General features: G+C 32.5%; 1 protein-coding gene across 1 annotated transcript; it reads left to right on the plus strand.

Moving 5' to 3' along the window:
• Positions 1-7,282: 7,282 nt before the first annotated feature.
• On the plus strand, positions 7,283-9,542 carry LOC108455156 (pectate lyase-like). The gene is made up of 4 exons (XM_053019352.1): positions 7,283-7,586; positions 8,001-8,703; positions 8,785-9,027; positions 9,149-9,542. Exons 1-4 carry the CDS (start codon positions 7,396-7,398, stop codon positions 9,374-9,376), a joined length of 1,365 nt encoding a protein of 454 aa, XP_052875312.1. The 5' UTR covers positions 7,283-7,395; the 3' UTR covers positions 9,377-9,542.
• The last annotated feature ends 3,052 nt before the right edge of the window (positions 9,543-12,594 follow it).

Below are 12,594 nucleotides of genomic sequence, written 5' to 3' on the forward strand. Positions count from 1 at the left end.
AGTAAAGTGGCTAAGTGACGACACTAGGGAGCTATAAAGGTGGCGTGTAAGTGTTGGGGGAAGACCTGGGTTCGATTCCTTGTGATGGCAAAGGTAATGTTATTTTTATACTTGTGCATGCTAGAGTTTAAAGCTGGATGGAACTCTGTGGGAGAGAGTTTGAAACAGTCAAATGCATGAATTAAGGAGGGATAAGGGAAGAAATTTTAGGGATTTGAGAGGAGGATAGATCTTAGCCGAATTGGGGGGATTAGAGAGGGGATTTCGGCAGAGGGGTTTTAGTTAGGGATTTTCGACAATAGGAATTAGGGTGTGCCGTTTTCTCTTTTTGGTGTAGTTTTTTCTCTCTTTTCTTTTCCAGCCAAATCTACCTTCCTCCCATTCATCTTTTCTTCTTTTTCTTTTCTAAAACTAGCCCACTACTCCCCTTTGTTCACCTATTGTTTTTCTTACCACCACTACTGCCGAAATACCACAAAAGCCGAAATCCGTGGAGACTAGGTGGTGCCGATTCTTTGTTGACCAGCAAACCTCTTTTTTTTTCTTTTCACTTTTTAGTGGCCAATTCCCTTATCTTTTAGGCATAAATGGATTCAAGAAGAGAGACTGTGGTAAGTGCTCGAACTCTAAACGATTCCTATAGTAACTGTTGACAAAAGCCGAAACCCCTATAGTTTAGGAGATGGTCGAATGTAGGTATAGGCTCTATTGGGTTTTTCTTTTAATATTTTTATAGTTTGTTTAGTGGGGGAGCAGCAAGGCGTAGGGTCGACTTGGATTAGTTTGGATCATCGGAGTGGCTAGAGCTAGTCATCAATTTCGGCAAAGGTAAGGTTCTTAAGGCCATTATGGAGGGTGGCCGAATGTGTAAGTGTTGAAATTAGATGGTTCTCGATTTGGTTCAATTATTGTGAGCTGATCTATTAACGGTTGATTATAGGAGAAATCGTGTAGGAGATCTCGTCGAGGAATATCGCAAAACAGGTGTGTAACGAACCCTTTTTCATAGCTTAAAACGATAAATGCCGAAAAGCTGAAATGCCGAAATTCTGGCATTTCAAGGACTTGTGAGCAAGCGAATGCTCATTGGTTAGTTAGATCGCTAAGTTAATGATCGAGATCATTGGAACAGGTAAGAGCACGATTTTTGGCATGACGGTAAGTCGGACCTCGAGGGGCTGAAGTTGGGCCCAACGGGCTTTCGGGCCCATTTGGGTAAACTTGGTAGAAAATGAAAACCTATTAACTTGCACATTAAGACTAGTAACAATATTATGGAATATAGGCTAAATGGGCCTAGATGACAAAATCGGCTAAGTAGGGCCCATTAGGGGTTTTTGGCCTAATAACTCGATTTCGCTAAAAATGGGCCAGAACCGCTGTTTAAAACATATGAATTGTTGGTAACTAGTAATGAACATGGAAAACCCTAATATTTGGTAAAATTATGAAATTACCTTTATAATATGGAAATGACTGTTTTGCCCCTAGGTAAAAATGACCATTATACCCCTAGGGTTTAATTATAAATTTGATACGTGGGATAGGATATACATGATTGAGATGATATGCACATGATATGTATGATATGCACATGATATGTATGAAATGCACATGATGAATTCATAAATGCATTGGGTTGGGTTTTTATATGGATGGAGGAAGTGCAAAAGGGCTTATGCCCCAGTTTATTGAAAAGGGCTTATGCCCCAGTTTACCGAAAAAGGCTTATGCCCCAGTTTATTGAAAAGGGCTTTGCCCCAGTTATTAAAAGAGGCTAGGCCTCCAGATATATGATAAAGCAGCTATGCTGCCAGCGGTGTGTTGGTTGGGTGGGTTGAATCATTTCCCCACATGGTGTGTTGGTTGGTACGGGTGGAGAGTAGCGGATGGTGGGTCGAGTAGTCTCCCCAATTGGCCTTGCATTCATTCTTTCATTGACATTACTCATGATAATGAAATGGGCCTACGGGCCCTACCGTTTAAAGTAAAGGCTTCGGCCCAGTGTTATGAAATATGGAATATGAAAAGGCTTCAGCCCAGTATATGTTGAGATTGGATTTGGTCTTAGGCCTAGTAGGCTGATATTGCTTTGGGCTCTGAAAGGGGCTTGTTACACATTGAGTTTCCAAACTCACCCCCTTTCCTTAACCTTGCAGGTGAGCCTTGATTTGGGGACTTAGAGTCGGAGGGGATTCAGAGTGGCCACAGTGATCGCCTTTGGGCTTTTGAATAAGTGTTTGGCTTTCATAAAGTTTGCTTTATTTATTATTTATTTTTGGGTTGTAATAAAGCCATTTTGACTTGATTTTCTTTCTTTTCTGGAATTATTTTATTTTTAATAACTTTAATCTGTTTGATAATAAATGGGCTAGACTTAGGACGTGTTTTCAAAATGATAATGGTTTTCAAAATAACACCATGCCACGATTATCCGATTTATCAAATATTTCAACTTAAATAAATTACAACTCAATTTAACCAAGTGTGGCAATCGTTGTGGGCATGTCTAAGATTGGATCCATTCGAAGAGCTTGGTACTTAAGCAGCCTTCATGGCTTACTTCCTCTGTTACGGATTCCTACCTGGTGCCCAGCTTCCATTCACTTTGTTAGCTTAACCAAAGTCATTTTTTAATACACTAAAACGAAACATGGATTCTTATTTCAATGTGGCGCGTCAGATTCGGCCATAACGTCTAGGCCGAGTTTGGGGTGTTACAATTCCATTCAAAACTCATTAAATAAGTTATAATACAACGATTTATAACCTGATGAACGACTTAAAGATACAAGTATATAAGTAATCCAACCAAAACACGCCAATCGCTCATAAAAGCTAATCCACCCGATAAAATGCCAAACGCTTATAAGAGCTAATCCAACCGATAACACACCACAAGTGCCTAGCCTGCAGGTTATACATTTACCCTCATAACATGCCAAATTAGGGTAGTATAACATGAGAGTTTGCAACATCTGTTGAACCTCGGTATAGTCAGGAAAAAATATATATAAAGCTCTCTACATAAATATCCACTCTATCCACGCATAACACGTCATCATTCAATTGTATTATATCTCACGTTCATTCGGCCCAAGTATCGATATCAACAACATTTTCCAAGACAACTTTCAACATTAATAGAATAAGTTAAACCTATTATTTCATATCATGTTATCATACAATTCATATAGATATGAAATAAAAATCCGTTCGAACTTACCTGGACTGAGTTGTAATAGTTGTAGAAGTTTAGGGACTATTTTGCAATTTTCTCTTTTGTACATAAATCTACAAGGTCTTGATATGCTCAAGGAAGATGAAACCGAAGCTTCCTAGGTCTCCAATGGTGATTTCAGTAAGGGGTTGAAGAAAATGAATAAGAAATTTCTAATTTTTTTCAATTTGTTTTGTTTAATTTTGATTTATTTACAATTTTTCCATTAAACATACATTATTTTATCATTTTCATATCCAATGTTGTCCAACACTATTAACTAGGGCTAAATTACTACATAGGTCCTTCCTCATTTAGTTGTTAGGCTACTTAATCATCTAAATGCAATAATTACTAAGTTTTGGACCTTTTTCAATTTAGTCCTTTTTCTTTAATTAGCTATCTAAAAATTATAATTTTCTTAACCAAATTTTAATACAACACTAATGACTCCGTAAATATTATAAAATAATATTTATGAGTCAACATGACAGAAATTTGTGATCCCGAAACTACTATTCCGTCACCACTAAAAAATGGGTTGTTACAATCCTACATCCTTCACAGCCTCTTTAAAAAACTATGGCTCGACCCCTACAGTAATAGTTGTAAGAAAATTTTGGCGTCTCATAGTAAATTTTTCACAATTAACATAATGCGTTATAGGAAATAGAGTACTTGAGGAATCCTCTAAAGCAGATGAAGCGGGAGTTGGACTTTTCTTTATGACGATATGAGTGACAAAATCTCGAAGCTTCATAGAGAGAAATTTCTACCTATGCCCTCATCCCAATTCAGGTGCATCATTACCTAAATCCCTTTACACCACCATGTCATTGGAGGAAGAAGAAGATACCACAGGTGTCAGAGAACTCACAGGTCGTGAACTCACAGGTTGCAGAGTTGCAAGTAGAGGAACTTTCACGAGTTGTAAACCTCTGACTCACCAAAATATGTACCAAAATTTGTGTCTGTACTCCCATATGGCAAGGTAACATTGTCAGGCTCAATGGTTGTAGCATTCCCATCCAAATACGAAAAAATATCCTAAAAAAAATTTACATTGCCAGACATAAAAAACCTTTTAGAATCCAGATCATATAAATACCAACCTTTTTTGCCAAAAACGTGCCCAACAAAAATAAACTCTCGAGTAGCAAACTTATCACCCTTAGAACATTAATTATAGCAAAACATAAGCAACCAAACATACAAAGATCATCAAACAAAGGAGGTTTGTCAAACAACATTTCATACAGTGTTTTATTGTGAAGAAGGGGTGAAGGAGTTTGATTAATGAGATGAGAAGTAGCCAACACATGCTTCCCCCAAAAGATATAAGCAGATTTCCCTAGAAACACAAAGCACGAGCTACATTTAAAATATGGTAATGTTTACTCTCCACTCTCCCATTTTGTTAAGGAGTACCAACACAAGATGTTTGAAAAATAATGTCATTTGCAAGAAAATAATCCTAGATAAATTCTGTCCCATCTAACACACTTTATTTGTTGAGAAAATTGATGATCAAACATAGCAATAAATGACATGAAAACTTTGAAACCTCCTTTTTATCAACTAATAGATCGACCCAAACAACATGAGAGAAATCATCAACCAATGTCAAAAAGTAATAAGATCCACAAAATGAATGAGTTTCATAAAAACCCCATAAATCACAATTATTTAACTCAAAAATATGAGTGGCTTTCTATTCACTAATTGGAAAGTAATTTCGTGTCTGCTTAACATGATAACAAATTCCACATGTTTTATTTAGATAGTCTATAGAGTTACTAACAAAAAGAAGTAATTTTACCACTTTCTCAAAAGGGTGACCTAATCTTCTATGCCAAAGATGATGAAGCTTCAACCAAAACCGCTTTGACCATTAGAACCTACCAAAAGTAGTAAAGTCCATCACGTCTCTTACCTGCTCCAGTCAACTCCCTCAAATGAAGGTCATGAATAACACATATGTTAGTAGAAAATTGGACAAAATAGTTCATATCATCATTCCACTTAGAAACTGAAATTAAATTATAGTTTACTTTAGGAACGTAAAGAACGTGTTTTAAGTGAATTTTGTTCATCAATTTAACCATTCCTTCTTTGGTAGCCACCACTATTTGTCTATAAGAGAAACCTACAGAACATGCTACAACATCTCTCACATTCTTCAAACATATAAGATCATCTGTAACAAGATTTGAACACCCCGTATCAAAAATCAATTATCCTTAGACTTATCATTCAACCAAGTGGAACTTGATTGCTTATTAGTAAACATTGCCAAAAGAGACTACTATTGCTCAGTGGTAAAACCAGGAAGTGTCGCCCCCTAAAAATTGCACTGCTCGTTCTATGTTTTGCATTGGTGTTGCATAATAGCTTCTATCTACAACAGTAGAATTGAATTGCACACTGACTTTTCCACGAGAAACTTGCTACGTGGAAGATGCGGTACTTCTCTTGCCACCACGACCATCACATTTCATCTTCAGCTTTCCATACTCTTCAAGCCACCAATCCGAGCAGCCATGCAAGTTAAAAAATTAGCCACCTCATTCCCCTTGCAATTGCAATGAGTGCACAACAAGGTCGGCTTATCAATACCATTATCTCGACCTTTGTGATAACCCTCAATGAGTATCGAAAAGCCCAAAATTATGTGCTTCTCTTCCTTGACCTGTGTAATGTCGTGTACACATCCCTCTTGAGTTATTTCTTGTAATGCTTGCTTTACGGAAGGCAAAGGATCTTGGGAATGCAGTGTAAACCTAATCTGGGCATAATAATCAAAATAAAGACCAAGAAGAAATTTGTGAAGCCAACCATGCTCATGATGTTGTTCATGTACCTTTCTTAAGTTACATAAACATTGTCCACACTTACAACAAATCAAAGGTTCATGATTATATAACTCATCCCACAAAACTTTTAATTTACTAAAATAAACTGCAACACTTATAGTCTTGTTTTGCTTACAATGACTAATATATGCTTTTAATTGTAGAATATGTCGACTTTTGACAATGAAAAAACATTCATGTAAATCATCCCACAAAATTTTCACATTATCATAATTGGAAAGCATCGATCTTACCTCTAGATCGATAGTCTTCAGAATCTAGGACATAAGCATACAATGGACTGTAACGCAATCATCCATTGAGCAAAAAGGAATAAGACCTTACCATCAAAAAATCCAAATTTGCACTGAGAAGATAGAGTGACACGAATAACATAGGCCCAGTCATCGAAATTGTTGAGCTTTAATTGAATAGGAGTAATAATTTCATCGGGTTGATCTTGAAGACCCAAGAAAAAAGGAGAGCTAGGTTCAATTTTAGGTGGTGGTGGTGGAGGAGGAGAATTATCGTCGCCAACCATTTAGAATGATGAAAGAAAAAAAAAATATCAAAAACCTTGCCTAAATGCCATGACAAGAAGAAGGTAATCTCTTGAATCTTATTGATAAACATCAAAGGTATATATATATCTCTACAGTAGTTGTTACGTGGGAATCAAATTGCTAAAAGATAATATCCCGTAATAATATCCTATAATATCCCATTAGGAATCAAATTGCTAAGAGATAATATCCTACATATCCCATTAGGAATCAAATTGCTAAGAGATAATATCCTACAATATCCCATTAGAAATAAAATTGCTAAAAAGAAAATATCTCATAATAATATCCTAATAGTTTTCCATATGAACATATAATGAAAATATTAGCTAATGAAGATGTATTCATTTAATTGATGGAGAGAACATGAAAGTATTTAAAAACTAAATGGTAAAAATATTGAATGTTACAACAATAGGCTGTTGGCATTTATTCAATTGAGCATCTAAACTAGGTATGAAAGCCAACCATTTTTTTGCATATAGTTATTGGTTAAACCATTTTTTATTTTAGGGGAAAAATTTAGGTTAGTATATTATAAAGACAATGGTTGGTTAGTTATTTACCTCTGCACTCTAATTTTAGCGACACACAATTTGATGGAAAGGGTTATTTAAGGTGACTTCAAAGCTCTTGGCTTTCATCACAATAACCAAAAGTAGCTTAAGCACTAGATATATTTGGGTTTCACCATCTTCTTTGATTTCAAAACCTAGACTTCCCTAAAAAAAAAAAAGAAACATATCATAAGAAAATAGCTATGGAGGTAACTACGCTGAGGCTTGTTTTCTTCTTTTCTTTTGCCGCCATAATTCCAAGACTATTGGCAAATATTATTGAATTTGATGACTTTTGGAAGCAACGTGAGAAAGAAGCATGGAATATTACTCTGGTAGCTTATGAGTCGAGTCCAGAAAACATCATCAATCACCTCAACTATAATGTTGATAAGTAAATCATATTATAGCTTTCATTTTATTTCTTATTGTTAATCTTTTATATAAAAAGTCATAGTTTAGAGATAATAAAGTAAGTTACAAATATTAAAAGTTGAACTATAGAATTATTGCATACCATCAATTTAGAATCTATGTATAAATTAATTATGCTAAACTCGAGTTCTTCTCATTTTCATTATTGTTGATTGCAATTAGTAATCATCCATACATATATTCTATTACATTATCACTCATAATTATATTAAGTTACAATAATCATATGCCTTTAGCTTAATGATTATATTATCATAATTTAGATGCATGAGAGTCACCGCTCTTACAATTTAATTTCCTCCACCATTTGAAACTTTGGTAACTTATATTTTAAATAGTGGTGTTATATATTATCTTGGACAATTTGTTGCAGGGTTATTAGAAAAATTAGTGCCAACCAAACCATAGAATTTGAAGATAGTCTTACTAACAACACAAGAAGATACTTGAGAGGAAAACATAAGAAGTACACTGGCCCATGCATGGCAACCAATCCAATTGATAGTTGTTGGCGGTGCAAGAAAAATTGGGCCAAAAACCGTAAAATATTGGCGAAATGTGTGCTTGGTTTTGGCCACAAAACTAGTGGTGGAAGTAATGGGGATTACTACTTGGTGACGGATAATTCTGATGATGATGTTCTAAACCCAAAACCAGGAACCTTACGTTATGCTGTGATCCAAAAAAGGCCATTGTGGATCATCTTTGCTCGTAGTATGCACATCAAATTGTCTCAAGAGCTAATAGTTCAAAGTCATAAGACAATTGATGGTCGTGGAGCAGATGTTCATATAGCATATGGATGTGGAATTACACTTCAATTTGTGCAGAATGTCATCATTCACAACATTCATATCCATCACATTTTTCCAAGTTCTGGTGGCCTAATCAGGGACTCTGAAGATCACTTCGGTTTTCGAACAGTAGGTGATGGAGATGGGATTTCCATATTTGGGTCATCAAATATTTGGCTTGATCATATTTCTATGTCCGAGGGCCAAGACGGACTCATTGATGCAATTCAGGGTTCCACTGCCATCACCATCTCAAACTGCCATTTCACCCATCACAATGATGTAAGTTTTGCTTAAAATACTTAACAGGCTACACAATATGTCACCTAGTTTTTTATTCAATATTATGGATTTGTCTTTTAGGTGATGTTGTTTGGTGCAAGTGATGCCTATTCTAAAGATCAATTCATGCAAGTCACAATATCATTCAACCATTTTGGCAAGGAATTAATACAAAGAATGCCTAGATGTCGGTGGGGTTTCTTTCATGTTGTCAACAATGACTACACTCATTGGAAAATGTATGCTATTGGTGGTAGCATGCATCCCACCATCATCAGCCAAGGCAACAGGTTCATTGCTCCACATGACCTCAATGCCAAAGAGGTAAATCAAAATAGACTTGAACCATGTTGATAACATTCATTACATTTGTAATCATGTTAAACACGATATGACCAGAAACACATTTGTGATCATACCATTTTTTTCCATTCCACTTTTGTAGGTAACCCATAGGATCTATGCATCAGAGTCAGAATGGAAAAATTGGGTATGGAGATCAGAAGAAGACTTGCTTATGAATGGAGCCATATTCAGAACTTCTGGGCCACTCACGCCTCCCGATTTAAAATTCAACGAGAAAGATATAATCAAAGCTAAGCCTGGAACATATGTCAGAACACTCACTCGTTTTGCAGGAACTCTTAATTGCAAAAAAGGTATCAAGTGCTAGATATGACGTTGAATTTTACCAATCTTTAAAAATAAAATCATGAAATGTAAAAAATATAAGTGATACATGGAAAAAAAATATTCTTACACTGGTTAACACAATACAATAAAATGTAACCAACTTATTGTTTTTTTCTTAAATTCAATAAAAATAATGAATTAAATAATTTTTTCTAATATCATATTTTACTTATCCTTGATGTTTATGAGCACCAAATAAAGCAAATCGATCTCTTATTTGTTCTTTAATTGGTTTACTGTTACGATTATTGGGGTAAGCAATTGATAATGTCATATTAATCTTTATCAATAAATAATCACTCCTCACTATTTTAAAGATATTATAGAGTAATTATTGTGCACTTACTCATCAAATCAACTTTTATTTACTCAATCAAAATACAAATCACTTATAACTTTCTTTTGGATAAATATTTATAAAATTTTGGATTAAAATTTTATAACATAAAAGGATTATAAAAATAATACTAAAAAATGTTATCATTATGGAAAAACACTCTATAAACTCTAAATATGGTGTTGGTTGAGTTTTAGGGTGTGTTTGATAAATTATTAAAAATTTTAACATTTAATATTTTAAATATGTTTGACAATCATTTTAATTTTTATTTAATATAAATTTTTAACAAAAAGAGTTGAATAAGATACGTAAGTAAGTAACCACTTATCATTTATTGTAGAAAATATTAAGTTGATTTTATTTCATTAAAATTGAAATAAATTTTGTGATGACCCAAAATTAACGGGCATTAGAAAAGTGCAGTATCGGGCCTCTATTTTAGTGAAATAGGTTCGTAAATAATTATTAGAAATATTTATGAGTCTAGTGGTGTGTTTAATTAGGTTTTGATTAAGTGAATTTAGCTTAATTAAGGGTAATTAGGAAAAGGACTAAATTGAATAAGGGTAAAAGTTAAATTATAGATTAATAGAAAGTAAAAATGGCCAAAATAGCAAATATACCATTTAGCATAAGTTGAGGACATATTAAGTAAAAATCTAATATTTTTACTTAAATTTTAATTATAATATATATATTAGTAATAAATTATATTAAATTAATTTAAAATAATTAGATTTTTATATGATAAATATAATATGATTTTGATAAGTGGATGGTGATAAAAGTATGCAAATGTAATAATAATATGTATACAATTGTAACAAAAATATTTAATTACTTTTTATTTAAGCAAATAGATATTTATTATTATTATTATTATTATTATTATTATTATTATTATAAAAAATAAATTTAATTATGAAAAATATAGGGTGGAGATAAAATACATGTGTAATAATATGTATAGTACAATTGTAATACATGTATTGTTTATTATATAAGATTTTTATATGACAAACTAATTAAAATGTGACAAATGTAATATAAATATTTGTTAATAAATAGATATATGTACACTTGTTATAAAATTATTTTTTACTTAATATTAAAGTAATAGATAATTAGATTAAATTATATTATTGTTAATTAAATAATTAAATTATAAGATTGTTGTATGAAAAATAAAATAAATGATGACAATTGTATGGTATTGATAGTGCACATTTGTATATATATGATTAAAAACTTAATTGATATTTAGAATAAATATATTATAATATATGTTAAGTAAATAAAAAAATAAAGTATATTTTATATATATATATATATATATAAGGTATAAAAGAAATAAAAACAAAACAAAAGAAAAAGAAAGGAGAAAGGAGAAAGAAGCAAAGAACATTTCGAAACAGAGCAGGGGAAAGGAGAAAAAGAAAAAGAAAAGAAAAAATTGGGGTTTGAAGGTTTAAAGCTTTAATTGGTAAGTCAATTAAGTCCTTTTTACTTAATTTTGATATTTTAGAAGATTTAGAACAAAGTTTTGTTTAAATCAAGTTGAAGTTTTGGAAATTTTTAGGTTTTTGAACATAGTTCATGTTGAATAAAATAATGAATTAGGGGTTTAATTGAATGAATTTCTAGTTAGAATTGATTAAAGGATTAAATTGTAAATTAAGTTATAAGTTTTATGTTGTAGGGACTAAATTGAGGAAAATTTGAAATTAAGAAAATATGCTGAAAAATTATTAGTTAAATTTGAGTATGGATGAAATTTGAATAGAAATAGAGTGTGAATTGAATTAGAAAAGTAAGTAAAATTAGTCGAGATTAAATTGGGAATAAGGTAGGAATTGATTAGAAATTCAATTATTTATTATAATTAGTGCTGTAATTAATAATATAATTATTTTAATTTTTTGTAGCTAGCAAAGAACCCGAGGCATCGGCACCGAAAGAAAAAGAAAAAGTTGTCGAGGAGTAATCGAATAAATCCGGGTTTGTATTACTATAATTCAAATCTATTTATTATTAATTGTTATATTTTAATTAAAATGCATGGTAGATAAATTTAGGAAAATAATTGGAATAATGATTTTGATTTGAATGAAATTGATTTAAAAGTGTTTATGGCTATTGAAATTAAATGTGAACAAATTGGAAATTAAAAGTGATTTGAATTGAATCAAAATGAATTGAATGAAGAAAATATGTGATTATTTGAAATGTACATTAATTGAAAAGTGATTAGTGACTTGAACTTGATTGGAAAATGAATCGAAAATATGAATTGAATAAAAGTAAATTAAATTATGAATATGGTGAACATGTGAATTGTGTATTGATTGAAAAGTGGATTGGATTGAATCAAAGTATGATTATATGTGCTTATCTGAAATATGTATTGGTATTGAATTGTATACTGATTAGAAAGTGAAAAAGTGAATTTGAATTGAATTGTGATTGAATTGAAAGTGAATTTGAAATAGAAAAATGATTTGAATACCCTATTAACTAGTCAGGCTGAGTCGGATATAGTTGGCATGCCATAGGATTGGAAGTGTTCAGGGATACTTCGACCTTGAGTCGATGAGGCACTATAAGTGTCATACTGTTACTTCGACTTTAAGTCGATGAGGCACCTTGTGTGTCGTACTGTTACTGTTACTTCGGTTTAATCCAATGAGGTACTGAGTACCGTACTGTTACTGTTTACTTCGGCAAAGCCAATGAGGCACTGAATGTCGTACTGGTGTGTTGGTTGGATCCGTGTACCGCCAAGGTCCAAGTTTGTTAATAGGGTGAATAACTGAAATGAGAAAGTTAAATAAATTTGATTAATCGTACTATTAAAAGTA

Source organism: Gossypium arboreum, chromosome 9 (genome assembly GCF_025698485.1).
Source record: "Gossypium arboreum isolate Shixiya-1 chromosome 9, ASM2569848v2, whole genome shotgun sequence".
NCBI lineage: Eukaryota > Viridiplantae > Streptophyta > Magnoliopsida > Malvales > Malvaceae > Gossypium > Gossypium arboreum.